The 24121-nt window shown below is 37.8% G+C and overlaps 1 protein-coding gene across 4 annotated transcripts in view; it reads left to right on the top strand.

Annotated features, from left to right (window-relative positions):
• SAMD8 (sterile alpha motif domain containing 8) overlaps positions 1 to 22517 on the top strand; it is a 73431-nt gene extending 50914 nt beyond the window's left edge. For 3 of the 4 annotated variants that reach the window (XM_087431996.1, XM_004426931.3, XM_014784806.2), the window contains exons 3-6: positions 10900 to 10995; positions 13542 to 13659; positions 17533 to 17683; positions 17856 to 22517. In XM_087431996.1, coding sequence (XP_087288122.1) covers positions 10900 to 10995; positions 13542 to 13659; positions 17533 to 17683; positions 17856 to 18160 — 670 coding nt within the window. In that variant the 3' untranslated portion in view covers positions 18161 to 22517. Of the gene's footprint in view, positions 1 to 10899; positions 10996 to 13541; positions 13660 to 17532; positions 17812 to 17855 lie in introns of those variants that run through there. The other variant, XM_014784805.2, reaches the window with a different exon arrangement.
• The last annotated feature ends 1604 nt before the right edge of the window (positions 22518 to 24121 follow it).

The raw sequence follows: 24121 nt of genomic DNA, 5'->3' as shown, positions 1-24121 counted from the left end.
TTGCAGATTTCTCAAAGCTGGATACTACAGGTGAAAAGGTTGTGGTAAAATAAGGAGAATTGAATGAAAGCTGTTTAATAAGCTGTTAGATCCCTATATCTCCTCCTCTGTTCTATACAGTTTTCCCAACTGTAAACAGAAGACCCTAAGGAAGTAAGGAAGAAAACGTGTGGCTGTCTGGGGAAAGAGTACTCTACGCAGAGGAAACAGCAAGGTGCAAAAATCCTGAATTGGTAGTGTGCTTAGCATGTTTAAGGAACAGCAAGTGAGAGATGGGGAGAACAGTTGGAGATGCGGTCTTGAGAAGAGACAGGAACCCAGATTGTGTAGGAACTTTATAGATCATTGTAAGGACTTTAGCTTTCATTCTGAGTGAAAAGGCAAGCTATTGGAAAGTATTTAGGAGAAGGGTAGAGTGATCTAATTTCCATTTTTAAAAGGTCACTCTACTTGTATTGAGAATAGCCTGGAGGTGGGAGTGGGAAAACAGGGATTAAATTATTGAATTCATCTAAACAAAGATGGTGGTGGATTGGATGAGGGTTAGTAGTGGTAGAGATGGTGTGAAAGAGTAAAATTATGTATATATATATATGTTTTGAAAGTACAGCCAACAAGATTTGCTGATAGATTTGCACGTAAGGTGTAAGAGAAAGAGGGAAGTCAAGGATTATTCCAAGATATTTGACCTGAGTATCTGGAAGGATGGAGTTGCCCTTTACATAGAAGAGAAAACTGGAGAAGGACCTGACCTGAGAGAAGATTAAGGGTTTGCTTTTGGACATGTCCAGTTTGAGATATCTTTTACTCCAATCAGGTGTCAAGTAAGATATGGAAAGTTGAGTTGGAGTTCAGAGAGATCTAGGCTGAAATTTGGGAGTTACCAGTAAAGCCATGATGTTAGATAAGGTCTCTTAGGAAGTAAGAGTTCAGAAGGGAAAAGAAGACAATTGAAGATGGAGCCCAAGAACATTATAACATTTAGAGGTCAGAAAAGTAAGGCAAAACCAGCAAAGAAGACAGAGAAGGTCAAGGCAAAGAGAGAGTAGTATGCTGGAAGCCAAGTAAAAGAGGTATTTTAAGAAGGCAGGAATAATTAATAATTAGCTGTGTCAGGTGCTACTGAGGGGTTAGGTAAGATGAGGATAATTGACCATTGGATTTAGCAACATGTTGGTCATCAGTGACCTTGACAAGAGTTAATAAGCACAAAAGCCTGATTGTAATGGGTTCAAGAGAGAATGTTCAAGAAGAATTTACCTAAAAGTATATCTCCACAAATATGAAATAGCATATGCACAAAGTTATTCATTGTGACATTATTTGTAATAATTGTAAATATTGGAAATAATCTAAATGCTTATCCATGGAAAACTGGTTGAATATACTATGGTACATCTACACAAAGGAGTACTATTTAATCATGAAAAAGAATGAGAAAGATTTCTGTGATATGAAATGATTTGCAGGATAAACTTAGTAGCAGTGAGACCATGAGGATCCAGATCATGGTTTCTAAATACCAAAACCTACTAAAAGGAATGAGACTAGGGCTCCTTAGAGAAATGACTGGTTTTAGGTCTGGGGCAAGGAAAGTACAAAATGAGCCTGAAACAGATCTTGTGCTATAAAGCAAGAAAGTGCTCAAAACTAATGGAAACATGTCAAAAGAACATAGGGGCTGGTTTGAAGGGGCTCCCACTGATCGAATTAGTACAATTGGGACATCAAAAAGAATAATTACGGTAATGGATCATAATATATTGAGTAAGAAAAAGAATCTATGAATCCATAGTGATAAACAAGCAAAAAATGATAGGGTGAGAGGGGAAGTTTTTCAAGAATAATACCAGCAAATAAATGTGGATGGCCTGACTGTTTTGCAGCCTCCCATGTAATAATTTATTCAGGAAAGTCATTAGTGGATGCTAAAATCCATTAGGTAAAAGGCCATTAAGGAACAGGATATTCATGTGATGTAAAAGTATCGTCTCACATATTACTTAATTATAGGGGCAATAAGGTTCCTTTACAATGGCAAGATCTGGCATGCATCATTTAACCAAATGATCGTTCACAGCATCACCTATATAATAATCTTGCCAAAAAAAGGAAATGTAACCTAAATCTAATCATGAGGAAATTATCAGACAAATCCAGAACATGGAACATTCTGTAAGACAGCTGATTTGGACTCTCCAAAGATGTCAATGTAATGGCAGACTAAAGCCAGGCAGGGGGAATTGTAAGGGAAATTGAAGAGATATAACCAAGAGCAATGCATGAACTTTAATTGGATCCTATATTAAGAAAAAAGTATTGCTATAAAGGACATTTTGGGGACAATTAGGAAAAATTTTTTTTTTGAGCAAGATCAGCCCTGAGCTAACAACCATGCCAATCCTCTTCTTTTTGCTGAGGAAGACTGGCCCTGAGCTAACATCTATTGCCAATCTTCCTGCTTTTTTTCCCTTTTTTCTCCCCAAAGCCCCAGTAGATAGTTGTATGTCATAGTTGCACATCCTTCTGGTTGCTCTATGTGGGACGCCGCCTCAGCATGGCCCAACAAGCGGTGCGTCGGTGCCCGCCTGGGATCCGAACCCAGGCCACCAGTAGCAGAGCACGTGCAGTTAACCACTAAGCCATGGGGCTGGCCCCAGGAAAGTTTGAGTATGGACTGCGTATTAAATAATGTAATGTAACACTAAATCAGTGTTCCAATTTCCTGGGTGTAATAGTGTATTGGGTTATGAGGAGGACATCCCTGTTCTTAGCAGATATGTGTTGAAGTATTTAGGGGAGAAGTGTCATAATGACTGCAACTTACTTTGGGGGGTTCAGTCTCCTCAAAAAGAGTATGCATGTATGTGTATGTAGGTATGAAAGAGTGAAATAAAGCAAATGTGGAAAAATGTTAATTATCATAAACAATTGATGGATTTAGGTGAAGAACATAAAGTGTTTATTCTTTCAGCTTTTCTTTTGGTATGATCAAAATTTTTCAAAGTAACAAAATTGGGCAAAGAAATGATGAGAGAGAAATAGAATGAGAAGAAAGAAATTGGAAACAATCAGGTCTTACAAATTTCCTGTAAGGTTAGCAGAGAAATGGAGCTGTAGCTTGGGAAGGGGAGGAAAGGATGTGGCGTCACCAAGGTTTTGTTTTGCATGGGCTGTATTATAAGATGTTTGTTGTATTGATGATAGTGATGACCCAATTTTGGGGGAGAGGGATGATGTTAGACGAAAGAGAGGCTACAATTGTTGGAGCCATGTCCTTGAGTAGATGAAAAGGGATGCGATCTAGTGGGTGGGAGAGGCTGGTCTTAGGCACATAATAAAGCGGAAGGTAGAAAATATGGAGACGGAGGTAGAAGGTAGGTAAATGTGGTGATGAAGCACGAGGAGGTGCTCCTCTGAGTGTTTTTATTTTCTCTGTGAACAGAGAGTAGAATGGAGAGAGGGTTGGAGGTTTGAGGAGAAAGGATGAGGTGTAAAATACTCATGTAGGAGAGTGAATAGACTTGTGTGATGGAGCAGTAAAGGCCTCCTTGAGGTTAGTAGTCATGTTGGCATTGTGTGGTTTTACCAGCCTCACTCAACTGCACAGATACAGGTACGGAATTGGTGGATAATTGGGTTTAAGCAGGTTATTACTAGGCAGTGTGATGAAGGAAGAAGAGGCAAGGGAGTGATTTTAATGACTGACCATGGACTCAGGTGGATAAGGAGGGATGTGAGGATATGAGGTAGGTGAAGGACAGTGAAAATATAAGATCAAGGGGTTTTAGGTCTCAGAATTATTGAAGTTGGAGTACTAGAAGAAGTAAGCTGGAAAGACAAGAGATATTGGTTAATACAGGATTCTTGAAATTGAGATTATGAAGAATAATCTTGGTAAAGATTAGTGTAACCTTGGGAGTGTGAGTCACTGAAGTAGAGTAAATGACAAGATCATAGGAGGAGAAGTAAAAAGAGAAGTGAGTGAGAAGAACACAAATTACAACAGGGGAAGTTTTGGAGAGAGTGACAGTGAGCCAGAGCTAAAATCTTCAAGAAATGAGAGAACAAATGCTGAGGTTCTATAGATGACTATAACAAGGCATAATGGGAGAAGGGAGGGGAAATGGTCTGGAAGAGCAATGAGGATTTTATTTTAAAGTGTACAATTCAGTGGTTTTTAGTATATTTACACAGTTGTGCAGCCTTCACCACTAATTCCGGAACATTTTCATCACCACAAAAAGAAACTCATATCTGTTATCAGTCACACCCCATTCCCTCCTCCCTCCAGACCCTGGCAACCACTAATCTACTTTCTGTTTCTATGGATTTGTCTATTCTGGACGTTTCATATAAATGGAATCATACAATATGTGGCGTTTTTTTGTGTCTGGCTTCTTTCACTTAGCATAATGTTTTCAAGATTCATCCATATAGTAGTATGTATCAGTACTTCATTCCTTTTTATTACGGAAAAATATTCCATTGTATGGATATGCTACATTTTGTTTATCCATTCGTCAGTTGATGTATGTTTGAGTTGTGTCCACTTTTTGGCTACTACTAATAATGCTGCTATGAACATTTGTGTACAAAGTTTTGTATAGACATATGTTTTCAATTTGCAGTGGGAATTTGAAATCAAATTTTGCCTAACTCTCTACAGTGCCACGCACTACAGAGCTCCGTGCTCTTCTGCATCTGAACTTGATTCATAGGAGAATGGTAGCAGGTGCTGTCAGCGTTCCTCCTGTATCCCCTCGGATCTCTTTTCCATTTTCTTGCATCTGGATACTCCCAACATCCAGCAAATGTGTCTCTTTGTTGGAGAGCTGCTCTTGGGCTGCTAGAATACACTTTGCCTGCTTGAAAAGAGAGCCAGACATGCTTGGAAATTTATATCCCTCCAGCAGCAGCCCTTAACTAATGACTGATGAGGTGGGGGTATAAATATTTCATTTCTCTTCACCCTAATCGGGACAACTTTTAGGTCAGACCTACACTGTCTCCCAAATTCCCCACAGGACTGAGCCAAAGTTATCCTTGCCTGAGTTCCCCACAGGGCTTTGCTTGATGTCTCACCTTTGCTTTGTCTTGCTTCCTTGTCTTCCTGATCTCATTTCCTCACTACCCTATGGTTTTCCTTTGGGAATACTCCCAATCACTTTCACACTGACCTTTGTTTCAGAGTCTGCTTCTGAAGCTTGACACAATTGCAAGAGCTTCAATACATTGTTTAAACAAAATTAGAAGGAGACAGGGATGCTCCTAGAGGCAGCCTCACTTACAACAGTGAGAAGGGATAGCTGATAACCATAATAGCAAGGGAGAAGACAGAAGCGTGATAAAAAGCAAACATAAATAATGGAAAAACCACATCAATCTGAGGCTTAACTCCCCTTTATTTCTCAGTAGTCCCTGAGGTCATTACCATGTTCAGTGTAATAATCACTGGTGACAGTGATGACTCTGAATTACCAAAGAAAATTAAATCCTATACAGAAAAAAAGGCATATACATATATAATGCATTTTATTTTTTTATTTTTTTTGTGAGGAAGATCGGCCCTGAGCTAACATCTGCCAATCCTCCTCTTTTTGCTGAGGACGACTAGCCCTGGGCTAACATCCATGCCCATCTTCATTCACTTTATATGGGACGCCGCCACAGCATGGCTTGACAAGTAGTGCGCATGGCTTGACGAGTAGTGCGTCGGTGCGCACCAGGGATCCCAACCGGCGAACCCCGGGCCGCCGCAGTGGAGCACGTGCACTTAACCACTTGCGCCACCGGGCTGGCCCCTATAATGCATTTTAGAAAGCTTTACATCAAAGTAAATATGAGATATTGAATACACATTTGACAGATTCCTCACAACACTCCACTAAAATGACAGTAAAAAGCGGGGGGGCGGAGGGTGCCTATAATGCCATGAAGGCAAAAACAGTAATAATAATGAAAATCTGAAAAGTAGAAAGCTAAGTGCCTGTTTTGAGATTGGAAGTGGGTACTAGCAGTGCCCAAGAGGTGAGTTTTTTTTTACTGTAGAGCTCCAGAAAAACACTCAGGACAGGAGGCACCAAGCAAATACAGATGGGAGCCAAATATGGGAAAATTGGTTGAAAATCAATTTAAGAAGCTTTTAGACCTGCTCTACTCCAACAGAAGACAGGCAGTATGTTCTCTAGAGTAGTCGAATGTGAGGGACTCTGGACTTGGGAACACCATGCCCAGATGAGAACAAAGTACATGTTTTCAAGGAGATTAACTATAAATCTATCTACTGATCACTGAGACTTCCAGCTCCCCTCCTTAAGTAGCCAGACTTAGTTCCCATCCCCACCCCCACCCAGGCCCAATCCTCCAAGTAGGAGAACAGATTCCTCTCCTTGGAAAACCTGCACAAGAGGAAAGGACTGTAGATACTGTGGTAAGGGATATGTCCTTATCTTATCAACCAGACCTCTGCTTGATCACTCAACAGTGAAATCTACAACTTTACAAGCTCAGTCCATGCACATAGAGCATCAAGTTATTTTTTTTTTGTAGTTCACTGTCAAATATGAATTGTCAGTCAAGAATTACCAGACATTTGAGGAAAACAGACCGAGGCAAACAGAAAAAGCAAACTGAGAAGCACAAAATAGGGAGCAGAACACTTCAAAAAAAATAACCATTCATATTCTCACAGATAAGAAATGTTGCAGTGTGTGAGACAGTAACAATAGGCTATAAAAAAGGAAAATTCAGAGAAAAAAAGCTTTTGGAAAATTAAAAATGAAAGTAGAAATTTAAAATTTAGCAAGATAATTGGAACATAGATTTGATGAAATTGCCCAACATGTAGAACAGAGATGAAAAGTAGAGGAGAAAAAGTAGGATCAATCCATTAGGCCTAACAGTGAACAAATAGGGGTTCTAGAAAGAATACGTAGAGAAAAGGAAGGGGAAGATATTATCTAAGATACAGTACAAGGAAATTTCTCAGAACCAAAGGACCTGACTTTCCAGGTTGAAAGGGCCCACTGAGCACCCAGTACAAGAAATGAAAAATTTCAGAACACTGGGTACAGACAGAAGATCCTAAAAGCTTAAGAGACAAAACAAGTAACATACAAAGATTGGAAGTCCAAATAGCATCAAAATTCTTAACAACAGTGGAAGCTAGAAGACAGTGGAACAATGCCTTTAACATTCTGAGAAACAGTAATGTCTAACCTAGAATTCTCTGTCCAGGCAAACTACCAATTAGATATAAGGCTAAACCCAAGAATATTTTTAAATTTTCAAGTCTCAAAAAATTTACTCTCCAACCCCACACCTACTAGAATTGCTAAAATGAAAAAAATTGATAATAACAAGGCCTGATGAGAATTCAGAGCAACTGATACTCTCATACATTACTGGTAGAAATACAAAATGATCCAACTGCTTTGGAAACAGTTTGATAGTTTCTTAAGTTAAACATGCAATTAAAATAGGACTCAACAGTTTCACCCTAGGTATTTACCCAAGAGAAATGAAAACATGTGTCCATGCAAAGACCTGTATGTGGTCTTTATTCATAATCACTCAAAACTGGAAATAGCCCAAAATAGCCTTCAACTGGTGAATGGATAAATAAATTGTAGAAAAGGAATGGATAAAGAATTGTACATGCAGTAATATGGGTGAATCTGAAATGTATTATGCCCAGCAAAAATAGCCAGATATAAAAGGTACCTGGAGAAATACTGTGTAATTCCATTTATAGGCCATTCTGGAAAAAGAAAACCTATAAAGGACAGAAAACAGATCAGTGGTTGCCACAAGACTGGAAGTGAGGGAGAGGATTGACTACAAAGGGGCACAAGGGAACTTTTGGGAACCAGCCTGGTGTCGTAGTGGTTAAGTGCGCGCGCTCTGCTGCAGCGGCCGGGGGTTCGCCCCTTGGGATTCCGGGCGCGCACCGACTCACCATTTGTCAAGCCATGCTGTGGCGGCGTCCCATATAAAGTGGAGGAAGATGGGCATGGATGTTAGCCCAGGGCCAGTCTTCCTCAGCAAAAAGAGGAGCATTGGCAGATGTTAGCTCAGGGCCGATCTTCCTCACGAAAAAAAATAAAAATAAAAAAAGAAAGTAGAGGAGATGGGCACAGATGTTAGCCCAGGGCCAATCTTCCTCAGCAAAAAGAGAGGAGGATTGGCATCAGATGTTAGCTCAGGGCTGATCTTCCTCACATAAAAAAAAATAGTTCTAAATCTTTATTGTGGTGGTTACATGACTGAAGATGTTTGTCAAAACTCATTGCACTATATAGCTAAAAAGGGTGAGTTTTTGTTTGTAAATTAAACCTCCATAAATCTAACATTAAAAACAAGTTTATCCTATTGCCCCTCTATCTCAGAAAACACCTGGAGGATACGCACCATCAAAACTAAGGAGTAAATGGAGAAAGAAGAGGACGTGGGATTCAGGAAACAAAGAATCCAGTATAAAAAAGAGGAATTCCCAAGATGAGGGTTAAGTTTTATTCTGACAAATAGCCATGCAGGAGAACTAGAAAATGAAACCATTCTGAATTGGAACAAGAAGAAAAAGAGTTCTAGGAGAGACTTTCCCCAAGGAAAAATTGAAATTGATAGAATAGTTTGGAGATGAGTTGGTGGTAGGCACACAAGAAACAGAGCAAACTAAAAAAAAAGGTTATTTGTTAACTCCAGAGAATTATAAGTAGTTATACAGGAAAGGGATTTAATCACTCTACTGATTTAGCTATAAATGCTATTTAAAACTTACATTAAGTAAAAGCCAAAAATTATTTTAAATAAAATTGTGAAATAATATTGAAAGCATGGGGGGGAGAGAGAGAGTGTGTGTGTGTGTGTTTGTGATGTGTGGCTAAAAGATATAATGCCAAATAAAACAGAATAGCCAAAGTGATTGCCTCTGGGGAGCAACAATTAGGTTTCAGTTGGAGGTGGGGCAGAAAACTTATTTTCATCATAAACATTGTAAAACTACTTAAAATATATATATACATACACACATACACATATATATAATTTTTTTAATGTTCATTTTAAAAGTTTAAATTTTTAGGGCCGGGCCCGTGGCTTAGCAGTTAAGTGTGCACACTCCGCTACTGGCGGCCCGGGTTCGGATCCGGGCATGCACCGAGGCACCGCTTCTCCGGCCATGCTGAGGTCATGTCCCACGTAACAGCAACTAGAAGGATGTGCAACTATGACATACAACTATCTACTGGGTCTTCCGGGGTCAGGGCGGGGAAGGAGGAGGATTGGCAATAGATGTTAGCTCAGAGCCGGTCTTCCTCAGCAAAAAGAGGAGGATTAGCACGGATGTTAGCTCAGGGCTGATCTTCCTCACCAAAAAAAAAAAAAGTTTAGGGCCGGCTCCGTGGCTTGGCGGTTGAGTGCGCGCGCTCTGATGCTGGCGGCCCGGGTTCGGATCCCGGGAGCGCCCCGAGGCACCACTTCTCCGTCCAACGTGAGGCCGAGTCCCACGTACAGCAACTAGAAGGATGTGAACCTATGACATACAACTATCTACTGGGGCTTTGGGGGGAAAAAACTGAATAAATAAAATCTTTAAAAAAAAAAAAAAAAAAAAAAAGTTTAAATTTTTAGAGGTCATTTAAAGGAATCTTTCTTTCATTTGAAAATTTCTATGTGAAATAACCCTTTCCCCAGTAATGCCAGATAAATAAGGCAATAGATTAAAAATACATAAAAGAATCTTTTTTCTGAGGTAACAGCTAAAAGATGAGTCCCTGAATGAAGATGACTGACTCTCTTCAGTTACTGTGAATAAGGTTTGGAGTAGACTGTTAATATCTTTCTTTCAGGGGCCGGCCCAGTGGCGCAAGCGGTTAAGTGCGCGTGCTCCGCTGGGGTGGCCCGGGGTTCGCCAGTGTGGATCCCGGGCACGCACCACGCACCTCTTAGCAAGCCATGCTGTGGCAGCGTCCCATATAAAGTGGAGGAAGATGGGCACGGATGTTAGCCCAGGGCCAGTCTTCCTCAGCAAAAAGAGGAGGATTGGCAGATGTTAGCTCAGGGCCGATCTTCCTCACAAAAAAAAAAAAAATCTTTCTTTCAGATTTCATATTTTCTTTTTAAAACACCTTTATTTCCTTAGTTATAAAATTAACATGTCATTGTATAAAATTTTTTGGTGGAAATGTACAAAGAATAAAAATAAAACCATCAATAATCCTACCACCCAGAGATGACCTATTTGGACTAATTCATTTCCATCTCCTCCCTCCGTTTCCTCCTTCTCCCTCTCCTCCTCCTCCTCTCCCCCCTCCTTTCTTTTTAAATTAAGAAATATGACATGTGTTTTACTAGTGGATAACCACAGGAGCTGTGGATTGGTGAGGAAAGAGATCAATGGAAAAGACAGAAGAAAACAGGAGTATAAAACAAAAGAGGACAGAGAGAAATAAAGGAGTAAAACAAAACAAAACAAAAACTCTATTTACTGCCTCTAAAACAAAACCAAATATACTAAAAAAGAGGAGTCAAGTTCAAGCCCTGGTTGTCTGGATTCTGAAATGAGCACATCATGCAAGATGTGAGCCTTTTTCTCATTGTCTTTTGTGGGCAGTCCTGTATCCAGGTCTACTGTGCTATAGGGAGGGAGAAAAGAGTTGTTACTTCTTTACAGAGAACCATGCCTGGGAATAGGCAACAAAGAGGTTCTAGTAAATGGGGTACTTTATGAAACAGTTTTTTTCCCCAGGTTCTCCAAATATCATCTCCTAAAAGAGGTAAAAGTTATAGAAAGCAATTTTAAGGTCATTATTAGAAGAGAATCTTATTGTAAAAGGTGGCGTCATTTATGTACATATACTTCTTGTCAGTTCAAAATGTAATTTTTTTCTGTTCCAGCGTTCCTAGAATCCCATGGGCTTTTGCCATGACAGAAGTATGTGGCATGATTCTGTGCTATATTTGGCTCCTGGTTCTTCTTCTTCACAAGCACAGGTATGTCACTTATTTCATTCAAAGACTGAAAGTGTTTTGATTGTCTTGTGTAAAGGTCATCAACCTTGTTTCTACCTTTGCAGTTTCCTTGTTAAACAAATTTCCTCTCTCTAATTGTGACATTATAGTTATTAACATAGGAAAATGTTTTGGGTTTGATTAACAAAAGAGTCAGCCTGAGGTAATACCTACATATTTAGTAATACTGTGAATGTATTTTTCAGGGAAAGATCAGAGATGGTGATGTTTAACCATGGGCCAATCAATGACAGCCTGGCCTTATTTTTCTTTGGAAACAAATCAGAAATGTCACTTTCTGTAGAAGGATAGAAACTCCTTCAAGGACAGTCTTTGGTCATATGTTTGGATGGAAGAAGTTGTTCTCTGCTTGAAGAAGGCCCATTAAAAAAGAGATTATTTTGCACATCTTGCACATCTAGTCAGTGTGGTTTACTTCAGATGGTATAGGAAATTGCTGAATAGGGAAAGTGCTTCTTTGGCACTTTCACCAAGAAATAAAGAGAAAAGAATATTTTTTCATCAAAAAAAGAAGAGAGGGGCCGGCCCGGTGCCGTAGCGGTTAAGTGCGCACGCTCCGCTGTGGCGGCCTGGGGTTCGGATCCCAGGCGCGCACGGACGCACCGCTTGTCAAGCCATGCTGTGGCAGCATCCCATATAAAGTAGAGGAAGATGGGCTCACATGTTAGCCCAGAGCCAGTCTTCCTCAGCAAAAAGAGGAGGATTGGTGACAGATGTTAGCTCAGGGCTGATCTTCCTCACAAAAAAAAAAAGAAGAAGAAGAAGAGAAGCATAAGGGGAGGCTCCTCTCCTGGTTCAATGAGGGGAATTACTTGATTTAAGGAAAAAATAAGGCATAGCAAAGAAAATATTTAAAGTATAAAGTTTATGGATCTGCTATCCATTGGTCTTCTACACTGAAGAGGAATAGGGACACTTGCTTGAGTTTTTGATCTTTCCTCCTCACTAGAGAGTGCTTGAGGTAAACCACAGTGATGAATTTTAGGTCTAAGCAGCAGTTATTTCCATGTTTTGAAGGTGAAAAGAAAGGTTGATGATTGCCATTCTTGTTATACTTGTAGGCCATATTGCACTTCATTCTCTGTCGTCTTGAAGCAGTATGTTTAACTGGATTGCTTAAAACCAGAGGTGGTTTAAAAAACACGTGTAACACTGCTGCTTTCTGGTTTAACTTTGCCTCACAAGACCCTGTGGATTTGAATTTATCTACTCTTCAAATCAAGAGTTTACCTTATAGGAAACCTTGGTAGGTTTAGTCAAGTGTAGCAGTGGCCAGTTAATGCAAGTTTTGATGTTTAATTAGTCAAAGAAAGTGATTCTCAAAGTATAGTCTTTATACCACTTTCATTAGAATCACCTGGGCTCTTGGTAAAATGCAGGTTCCTAGGCTCCATCCCAGGTGTACACACTGAAGTTTGAAACATACCTGACCTTGTGTTCAGTGCTTTTTTTGAGGATGGGAGGAGCATTTTGAAAATGTGTAAAGCATAGTCTTATAGTCTGTTTTGGTTTAAGACATTTTAAAAAATAATGTAATAATACAAGTGATGTCACAAAGCAGTTCAAAATTTTTGTTAGCGATATACTTAATGTAAAACTTAGTATTAAAAAAACTTAGTATTTTATAGCTTACGTTTAGAAGAAGTTAGAGAACCTTTATTAGATAGCTACTATAATTAACGAATTTACAATATTATTAATGAGCAAAAAATTCTCTGGAATTATATGTTTAACTTTACTTCTCATTAAGTAAATAATTTATGAGCAATATGTGAGTTATAGGACTAACACTTAGCTAAGAGTCAGGCTAGGTACTAGTCTTACTTCTCTCTTGCATAACTCTTTTACCTTCTCTTTGCTATATTTTCTTATCAATGAAATGGTGCTCTTAGGTCTACACTGTCCAACATGGCGCACACTAGCCACATGTGGCTATTTATTTTTATTTATTTATTTTTTTGTGTAAGGAAGATCGACCCTGAGCTAACATCTGCCAATCCTCCTCTTTTTGCTGAGGATGACTGGCCCTGGGCTAACATCCATGCCCATCTTCCTCCACTTTATATGGGACGCCGCCACAGCATGGCCTGCCAAGCAATGTGTCGGTGCTCGCCTGGGATCCAAACGGCGAACTCCGGGCCGCCACAGCAGAGTGCGCGCACTTAACTGCTTGCACCACCGGGCCGGCCCCTGCATGTGGCTATTTAAATCTAGATTAATGAAAATGAAATAAAATTAAAATTCAGTGCCTCAGTCGTAGTAGTCACATTTCAAGTGCTCAAGAGCCACATGTAGATAGCTTATTGGACAGCGCAGCTATACAACATTTCCATCATTGCAGAACGTTCTATTGGACAATGATCCTTTAGATGGTCTCTAAGATTTCTGTCCCCATCAAACTCTAGTGGTTTTCCTGCTTGCTCTCCCTTTAAGTAAACATTTGATGCCCGGGGTATTTTGGTTTGTTTTCTTCTGATTTTCTCCCTCTTTGGCCAATCTGTTCACAGGTCAATACTTCTGCGAAGGCTCTGTAGTCTGATGGGCACTGTATTCTTGCTTCGCTGCTTTACCATGTTTGTGACCTCCCTCTCCGTGCCAGGACAGCACCTACAGTGTACTGGAAAGGTAGCCTGCTACCTTCTTTATCATTCTTTTCTCTTGTTCTTGGTGGATTGATGGCACCATATATGCACTAGGGCTAAGACTTTGCTTTTAACATTAAAATGTGCTTTTCAGTATTTTCAGTATCTATAATAAACCTCTAGAAGTAATTTGGTAAAAATCTTAAGCCAAAATCTACCTCCCTGTTACGGCTATTCATTGACTAGTTTTCCACTGTGGAGCAATAGAAAAAAAGTTTCTTTTAGTTATCATTTTCCCTTTCCCACCATCCTCAGCATCTTTAGTTCCTCAGATGACGTGACATGACTCTGATCCCTTCACTATCCTCATCACTCTTTTTTTAAAAGTGTTTCAGTTTGACCATATCCCATGTAAAATACAGTACGTACTACTCTAAACTTTACAGAGTATATCTGGGATTAAATAATGGCTGATTTTTTGTTTTTGTTTTATACTCGAGCTTGTTTTGGTATACTGTAGACTTCTCTTATGGTTAAATTGAGAAGGGAGAGATTATGCAGATGGGAACAAAAAAACAGGGTAATGAATTACTTTAAAAAATTTAAAAAACCCTGAAAATCACCTATGCTTTATATACAAAGTTGGCTATTGTGACTTGTTAAATTTGGACAAAAGAATTTATTATTCCACTTTTCTAAGCCTCTGTGCTTTAGTTATGTGTTTCCAAATATTCAAATATATGTATTAATACCTTTGTTATTATTTTAATGTTGGTAAAGTGTAAAACAAAATTAAGTGTCAGTTCTTCTACTGCAATATAAATAGCTGAAATGCTGACAAGGGAAGATTAAGCAGCCAAAGGAGATGAGAAGCTAAAAATAGAGCCCTGAGCTGAAAGATGACACAACTTTCTCTTGGTATTGGGAGACTGACCAGTAAGAAAGAGGGAAGGGTTAATATGACATTTAGGATTTATTATAAAGGAAATATTTTATTTTTAAGGTAAAAGCTGTTTTGTTTCTTTTTTTATCAAAAAGGGAAACTAATTTTTTCTAATTATAAAGTTATATGTTTATTGTAAAAATTAAAATTTTATAGAAATATATAAATTAAAAAGTAAAAGCTCACATAATTTCCCTCTTCTTTCACCACACCCCATAAATAATGCTAACAGTTGTTTATATAGCCACATAGACTATTCTTAAGCATGCTTATACATTCATATGAATACTTTTTAAACAAAAGATAGGATTATATTGCAGATGTTGTTCTTTAGCTTATGTTTTACTTAATAGTATGTTTACTTTTTTCTAAAGAAATACGTCATCTTTTTAATAGCTGCAGAGTGTTCCATTGTATGATTTACCAGTCTCCAAAGGATATACGTTTAGGTTGTTTCCAAATCTTACTATTTATAAACAATGCTACTGTAAACATCCTTGTACATTTATGCTTTTTCACTTATTTAGTCATCTCCATAAGATAAATTCCTGGAAGTGGGATTATGAAATCAAAGAACATGCACATTAAAAATTGTGATATGTATTGCTCAAATGTCCACTAGAAAAGCCTAGTTTTTCACTACTATCAACAATGTATGCATGTCCGTTTTCCCACCCGCGTGCCAGCACTGCTTATCACTGCCATTCTGATCAATGAAAGATAATATCTGAGACTTTTATGGTCTTATGTTTTATATTTAAATCTTTAATCTGTTGAATTTTTTTTTTTAGACATGGTATGAAGAGGGATAGAACAGTTTCCCCTAAATAGTATGCTAGTTGATTAGAAGAGATTTAAAAGAAGAAAAATGTAAGTTTATTACACTGAAAGGAGAATTTCCTGTAGCTGAGGAATTTAATTGGGGGTCAGCCACTTTAAGGAGGATATATGTGCATAGGGCTGCAACATGTGCAACAAAAATAAATTAGATACCCTCCCTCTACAGTATCGACAGCCATTTTTCTGTCTCTAGTGACTGTTTTTCATTATCAGTTACTTATATATGGACATTTCTATTCAAATCTGCCCTAAATACTGTTAATTGCTTTGACTTATAATATAACCTACTTATTGACCTGTATTATTCACAGCAGTCCTTAAAAATAGCAAGTTAAGGTGATAGTAACTAGCAATCAAATCCCTTACAATGAACGCCATAGGGCATTTTCATTGTAATAAATTAATTGCTTGAAATCTCACTCCCAAAAGTGGGAGGTTTGGGGACAGAACCAAGAACATGCCTGTTTTTGAAATTTAGCAATAGACCCACGTTAAGGAGAGAAACACTTAAAGCAAATTTCTACACTTTGTCTCATCAAAGCATCTTATTCCTTCTGTTGTGTTTCAATTTTTATTTTTCTGGAAGAATATTTGGGACATTTAAGATTGGAAAGAATAGGGAGACTTGAGTAATTGAGCAATAATTGCTTTCTTTTGATCGGCATCGCTTGTTTTCTGTCCTTGGCTGAGACATTTTCTTAGCAGTCTGTGTTCTTCACTGCCTGATTTTTTACTTTCATGAGAGTAACATCTCCAACCCTATTCTCATTAGAGGTCCTGGAAGAACCAAACCATGTGTAATTTAGTACGTTCTCTTTCCTTTTCTCTAATAATAAATTCCTCTCCCTCTCCCACCCTCAACTGAGGCAGAAAGGGAAAGCTGGGTAGTGTATAATCAGCAAGTGAGATTTCTAATGAAATTGTGATATCTAATGAGGTTGTTTCTTTTAAAAGTTCATTAGCCATAGCGGAGTCTTTGGAATTGGACTTCTGGGTTCACATCCTGGTTATGTTACTTACTAGCCAGGTGACCTCTCTAAGCCAGTTTCCTCATCTGTACAACTGAATCACTTCACAGGATTGTTGTAGAAATTAAATGCAATAGCACATCGAGCACTTAACAGAAAGCCTCGCACATAGTAAACGCACATAAAATTTTAGCAATTTTTTGTATTGTTCTTATGTGTTAAATCCATCTTTTTTGTGTATGACTATTGCTCAAACTCTTCCTCAAAATGTATTGCTTTTTTAAGCTTACGTGTGGGAGTTGGGATTAGATTTGGCTGCTAATAATAGGAAATTCAAGATGGCTATGGTGTAATAAACAAACAAACAATGGTTTATTCTCTCTTGTAAGGTAAGTCTGAAAGTAGGTACTCCAGGTCAGATATGGTAACTTTATGGAGTCATCAAAAACCCATGATTTTTCTGTCTTTCTTCTCTCCTATCCTAGCACTTGGCTTGCATCCTCAAAGCCATTTTGTGGTCTAAGATGGCTACTGGAGCTTCAGCTAGCATGTCTGAGTTGTAGGCTAGAAGAAGGAAAGGTAGAAAAGACTTCTAAGCTGTTGTCTCTTTCCTTTATAAATAGCCTTCCCGGAAATGTTTTACATTTCCACATACATCTTATTATACAGAACTTAGTCACATAGCCACACCTAGCTGCGAGGGAGGCCGGGAAATGCAATGTTTTGGTTGAGTTCATTGCCACTTCAAATAAATTTGAGATTCTGTTACCAGTGAAGAAGGGGAGAACGGATATTGAATGGTAGCCATTGTCCCTGTCATAGCCTATTTCTTATTGGCAAGAACAGCCAAGAAAATACTACTATATTATTGGATTAAAAACTTGGAAATATTTTTGTGTTAGAGTGACCTTTTCATTGTAAAGGAACTCCTAGTAGAGAAGTTTGAATTACATTCATTTCATGTAATTACCAAAATATTTCTGAGTACTGTCAAGTTTTTACCACCCATTCTTGATGTCTGGAATTAATTAGACTGGAAGTCTGGTTGCTTTTGCTTAGATATTATTTCTAAGTCATTCAGCATTTGAATTTTAATGGGAGTGGATGTTGGGAAGCCCCTACCTCCGTGAGCATTTGAAGCACTAATTCATAGCTTTCTTTGTAGATATATGGTAGTGTATGGGAGAAACTACACCGGGCCTTTGCCATTTGGAGTGGCTTTGGTATGACCCTAACTGGCGTTCACACCTGTGGAGATTACATGTTCAGTGGCCACACAGTCGTCCTAACTATGCTGAATTTCTTTGTCACTGAATGTAAGTATCTCTTTAGTGCTTCTATGCATATTAGATGACTAGCTGCAGAGGAGGCTGTGGAAAGGGTGTCAAGTTTTGTGAAGAACGGGAGAAACAGATTGACCTAAGAAACATGACTGAGAAGCATTGGAAGGAATGTGATTTTAAAATGATCTTTCTGTCCTTTTCCCAGATACACCACGAAGCTGGAATTTCTTGCACACTTTATCCTGGGTTCTCAACCTCTTTGGAATCTTCTTCATTTTGGCTGCCCATGAACATTATTCCATTGATGTATTTATTGCCTTTTATATCACAACAAGACTCTTTTTGTACTACCATACTCTAGCCAATACCAGAGCATATCACCAGAGTAGGAGAGCAAGAATTTGGTTTCCCATGTTTTCTTTTTTTGAATGCAATGTTAATGGTACAGTACCTAATGAATATTGTTGGCCATTTTCAAAACCAGAAATAATGAAAAGACTAATTGGATGAACAGTGTCTTGGTAATGGGTTCGTGATTAAATATACAGTAGTTGTTGAAAGTGAATAACTTTGCTTTCTCCCCCTAGGTTGTTTCTGGATGTCTTGCTTTTTGGCTTATGTGTTGACAAAGTAATGTTCCCTGTTCTGAGCAAGGTTGTGATTATAGAAAGCAAGAAAGAACAATCAAGAGTCCTTACATATTTGTTTGAACTGAAAGCTTAGGTAAATGTTTTCTGCCCCTTCTCTTTAGGCAGACTTAATGTTATGATTGAAGTCAGGCTGTTACCCTTAACCTGTTGAGTATTTGCTTATTGAACTTAAGCAAATCAACTTAAACAATTTGATGGTTGATAGATTTTTTTTTTTTATTTCTAGTAGGACTAGAGTCAATAAATAATATTTTTTGAAGCTCCTTATTATCTTCAAAGGAAAAAGCGCCACCAAGTGAGCAGTACTTATTCTTTGAACTAATCTCTGTGTCTTTTTGAAAAAGGCAACTCTGGATATTGATCTATTTTACTTACAAATAATTTTTGCCTTCTGAACCATCTTTAAGAAAAGTATACTGAACATACTAGACTGCCTGAAACAAGAAGAAAATAAAAGGGGCCATACATGAGGTGACAAAGTACAAATCTATTGCTGGCATTTTTCACCAAAGATGCAACAAAAGATGCATTTTGTTCTGAGGGTTCAGTATGACCATCAGTAAGTATTCATGAGGGAAAAATGGCTGCATCCGTAAAAATAAAATTGGATTAATTTTAGTGATGTAGGTACCTGGAATAACTTTGTGCTATAGCTGTTAGTTAGACAGATGACAGCCCAATTTTATGCTTTTCAGTGACGTTATTTAATGAGCAAAATAGTGGAGTGTTTTACCAGATGTTATATAAAGTTCTTATGTCTTTAAGTTGGGAGATATGCATGCAAAGAATATTTTTTCTCTTTCTGAAAAGAAATTTATAACAGGTTGCAGGCATAATATAACTTTTTGGTTTTTGAAATTTCTCATTCTTGGCCATCAGAAGTAAGCAGTCTCAGACATATTTGGATATGAAAAGGTTTTGTTGTTTTTTATTTTTAAATACAATGTGTACATACATTCTTTCTATTTGGTCTTAATTTGGCAGTCAGGAAGTGATATAACTTAATTACTATTTACAACACTAGAAATTTAATACCTTAAGTAATTTGACCTCTGTGATAACATTTGTCACTTTACTTTTAATGATTTTGTATAGTAGTTATGACAGTAGGATGGTTATGGAATTGAAATTTGAATCCCAACTGTTGAGCTTTGTCACTTAGAATATTAATTGTAGTTTTTACATTCCATTTTCAAACGGAATTAGAAAAGGTGCTGGCATATCGAGATCTAAAATTAAGGCACTTAGCAGAAGTCTGCCCCTCATATGGGTGAAATATTTTATTTTTGCACTTTGAGTCATATTCCCACCCCTGTATAAGCTACAGAGGAGCCTGAATGGATTGGGCAGGAAAGGAATATTATGCAAATGAGTTTCAGTCAGTGCTGAATGACCTCAATTCAGGTCTGCTCTAAACATTATTTTTTATTTCTCACTTGAGAAATGGCACAAGGCAATTCAAGTTTTATTATGCTTTTAAATCTCATACTTCAGATCTTACAGTATCTTAAATTGTTGATTCTGTTACATGCTAGGGACAAAATGCCAACATTTCATCTAAGGAAATTGCATATTCATGAAGGGTGAAGGATGTTTCCTATGCCAGTTAGAGTAGTTTGACCCTTGAGGTCAAAAGATGTGTTACTGCCATTTTTCCAAATGACAGAACAGGACCACAGTTAGCTAGGAAGGGACTGATGTTGGCTTTTGGGACAATGTTTGAAAAAAGTCTGTGGCAACATGAATTCAAGAATGTTAAATAGCAACTTAATGGCAGATTTCCTAATGTCAGTCTTCTTTCCTTCATATGGATTCTATTCTAGAACAAAATAGAAAAAAAAAATTGCAACTAACTTTACAGAGCTATTGACATTGAGAGTACCTAACAGCAGACTGCAATCAGGGTTGTAAAATAACTTTTCAGCCTTGCATTTATCGTATCTGTTTTGAGGAAAAGGTAAGCTAGATTTATAATTTATTGTTAAAACTATTACAGAGTAGTGTTTACATAAATTAATCATCTCCAAGTCTCTTTCTTGGAAAAACTTTGAAACAAAATTCTTTTCTGTGTTTTTTTAAATACGAAACCTATATTTTAGTCACTTTTTGTTTTGTCCAGAAATTTCCAGATTTGTCTTTCTATTTTTTTTTTCTTGTTAAAATCTAAACCATAGAGAAGGTAGTATTTACATTTACATTTTGGGTGTGAATGTGGCTAGGTAGAGAAGCTACATGCCTTATAGCTACATATTTTTTGACTTTGTATTAGGTTCTACAGTTGCAGACTTGTGAGAGGCTTACATCATTAAACATTAACACCTCAAAAGGAACCAAGAAGGTTTTGGTTTGAGGATGCAAACTGGAAGTTATATTGCAAGTCCTCTATGCATTTTCTCTGTTCCTGGGGGCAGCATTGCCTTTTTTTTTGGTTTTTCTCTCTCTTTTTTTTTTAAGTCCATGCAAGGCAGTGTTACTGAAGGGTAATTGAAGTTCATAGGGAGTGGGAGGTTTTGAAGAAGGCAAGTTTGCTGTTATCACCAAATAATTTGGGATAATTTTTGGCTATGCTGCAGATTTTTCAACATGGCTATCATCTCCGTAGTTCTCTGTGGCCAGAATTGCTAGGGTAAAAATACATCTTCCATATGCTGGGTCTGTTTATTAGTATCCTTTTAAATCAGTAAGCAGTGAGCTTAGCCTTAGAACCAGTCAGTTAAATAAGTGTGCACTGTTCACAAGAAAAAACCCATTGTCTGAGAGGCCTGCTGGTAGTGTAACTCTGACACTGACACTGCAAGTGGCATTATTCCCTATCCTGTACCTGCTGTTGCTTAGAATTCCAAGAATCTTCACATTTGTAAATGGAGAACAGAGGAGCCAAATCCTTTTATAGCTGATATGAAACAGTCTATTTTAGGTACATCTCTTTGGAAAGTGCTATTTATATATTCAAAGTCATATTCATAACACTAACGTGCTTTGACTGCATTCAGCAAAAGGCAATTTCATATTAGTTTCATGGTAAATTTTTTTCAAGGATTCTAGTTCCAAATTGCTTGAGAACATTGACCATATTCTTGTTTTAAACTCTCTGATCTAATAAATTTAATTCTTTGATAGTCTTTTTGTAGATTTAAGTTATCCCTTAATAAAAGTAACTATAGTAATAGTCATTTGTCAGTTCTTTAAGGTATTCAGGCATTTGAGACAAGAAAGCTCTCTTTTAGAATAGTCCAATAGCTCTCTTCAAGAGTATTGGTTTCATTTAGATAGTTTCAAAGCCAACAAAGCACGTTAGTTTTAAGGCCAACTGTATTTGGCAGTTAAGACAGTTTGCATTTGTAAAAAATTTAGCCTGAATTACCCCTATATCTCTGTAGAGGAGAATTGTTAGTATCATCAAAAATCAGACTGCTTCAGGTGACCAGTGAGAAAGGAAAGAGGTTGAAGTTTTTTTTCCCTGTCTTTGAGTGGCTTTGAATGACTGAAATTACTATGGAAGTAGGTTTTGGTCCCCCTCTCACCGACCCCTCACCTGCAGTGAATTCCACCAATATCAGGTAACTAAAATGTGGCCTATTACTTTCCATCAAGTTCAATAAAAATATCTATGAAATCTATAAAGTCATAATTCAGCTACCAATAAAGTTGGTTTTTAGAGTATGTTCTACCCTAAATTAACCAAAGGACTTTTTATTCAGTGTACTCCATGTTTAAGCATAAGGAAGCTTTGTGCCTAATATGGAGGGAGAAAGAATAATATGTTAATTTCATTGTTATTTCAGGTCTGTTTCAATCTGAACTACTGGGTTGTCTGAAGGTAGCCAAGCAGTGTTATCAGTAATGTCATCTTAAAAATGCTTAATTTTAATTTTTTATTCAGAGATTGTTAGATTGTCAGGACAATTGAAGTATTTCTGATATGGAACAAAGAAAGTGGAAACTGGTACTTACTGGGGCAAGCAAAATTAGCATGGACTAACATGGGCATGTTTTGTTTAAGAATTCTACCTAAATGTCACCTTATCCACACCAAAACTAGTATTACTTGAAGATGCGAAAGTTCCTGTGGTAGCCATACCTTGAAGCACAGTATTGTATATAAGTAAATATCTTGATTCTAAATTAAATCCAGATTTAACTAATATATATTATTTTATATCTTTGTTGTATTAAAATGTTTAAAAACACTAAAAATAAAACATTTGAAAGTTGGATTGCAGTCTCTTATTTAAATGGCTTTGCATTATTAATGCAGCAGGTCTATTTTCTATACAGTGAATTTTTATTTTTGCAAATGATTGGGCCCTGCAACTTTAAATCCTAATGAAGAATCTAGTCCCTGACATTTACTAATTTTTAGTTGGAAGTAGGTTTTGGTCCCCCTATTAGATAGGCCATTTGCTCTTTCCCCTTTCTTTTCTGTAAACTAGGAAAGAAGAGTGATCTTCCTGAGGGTATTAGAATAATTGTGGACTAAGTTGAGAGGGAGGGAAGAGAAACAAATAGCTACTTATTCCTGGACACGTTCAAGTTTTTTGTTTGTTTGTTTTGGTTTATTTTAATTGTAGATTATATAAGAAGATGGCATCATCCTGTCAGGTCAGCTTTGGAGATAATCATGAATGTGAAGACAGTTGTTAGGGGTAGCCCAGTAGCCCAGAACCATGGAGTAGTTGGTACATTAAGCATTGTCACAGGACCATATGAGGTTAATCCACAACTAAACTAGTCTTCATGATCACTACTAATTGTAGCTTCTCTGGTGCTGGCCTCAGCTGGTCTCTCTTGGGAACTCTGGGAAAAGAATAGTCTAGAACCGACCTAGAGGCTGCTTGGTGGAATAGAAAATGCACTGGATTTAGACTCTGAGGACATGGATATGAGTTGCATCTCTCCTGTTGATTAAATTGGGTCTTTTCTTCCAGCTCCGCTTAACCTCATGTGTAAAATGGGGGGGGAAATGCCTGCTTCATAGGTTGTATTAAGGGCCAAATTATGAAAGTACTGTAGCCTTTCTGGCTCAGTACCTGGTACATAATGCTGAAATATTAATTGAATTTAGGTCAATAAAACAGGGCCTTTCCCCCCAGGGAATTAATAATCTAGCTGGGAAGATGATTCCCAGATGATAAAAAGGTAGATAACAACATTCATTGGTGGAATAGATCAGTTTTAAAACTGCCTGGCTGAACATCTTCATGGGTAGGGGAAGAGAGTTGGGGCTTGTACCATTTTCATCTGGAGTTGGTGTTTTACATATTTGGCTTTCCTAGTAGGCTTTCTCTTTGAAAAACGGGTTGAGGATAGGGAAAGGAAATGTTTGGAAACCACTGAGGCAATAGACAAATTTACTGTCTTCATTTAATGGTACCTTAGGGGAGGAGGGGCTCACTGGGGACCAAGGGTCCAAAAATTCACTGAAGCATGTGAAACTTGAACTGAGCCACTTCCCTGAAGGATAATTCATAAGGACATGATGAAAGGCTTAGAGGGCTCTAATTGTCATGCAAAAAATTGCATTTATTTGTTTATGTATTAGGGAACTGTTGACAGGGTATGTGTTTGATTTTATTATAAATGGAAGCATTGGGAATGCCTGTTGCTAGGGTCTAAATTGTGGGGACAGGTATAGTAGTACTATAAAATAGGAATTAGTAAAGGGCAGAAGTATAAGTCAAAAAGAGAGAGGTAAGATGGTGGGAAGTACACAAAAGGTCAAACTAGAGATGAAGGGAAGGCTAGAGACCGCAAGATAGTAGGTCAAGGACCCAGACTGGGTACAGCTTGAAAAAGGCCTTTGCCCCCAGCCAAGGAAGAT

This window comes from Ceratotherium simum, chromosome 6 (genome assembly GCF_057802395.1).
Source record: "Ceratotherium simum simum isolate JZ-2026a chromosome 6, ASM5780239v1, whole genome shotgun sequence".
Lineage (NCBI taxonomy): Eukaryota > Metazoa > Chordata > Mammalia > Perissodactyla > Rhinocerotidae > Ceratotherium > Ceratotherium simum.
The sequence above is the reverse complement of the archived record's forward strand: the minus strand, read 5'-3'. Positions and strand labels throughout refer to the sequence as shown.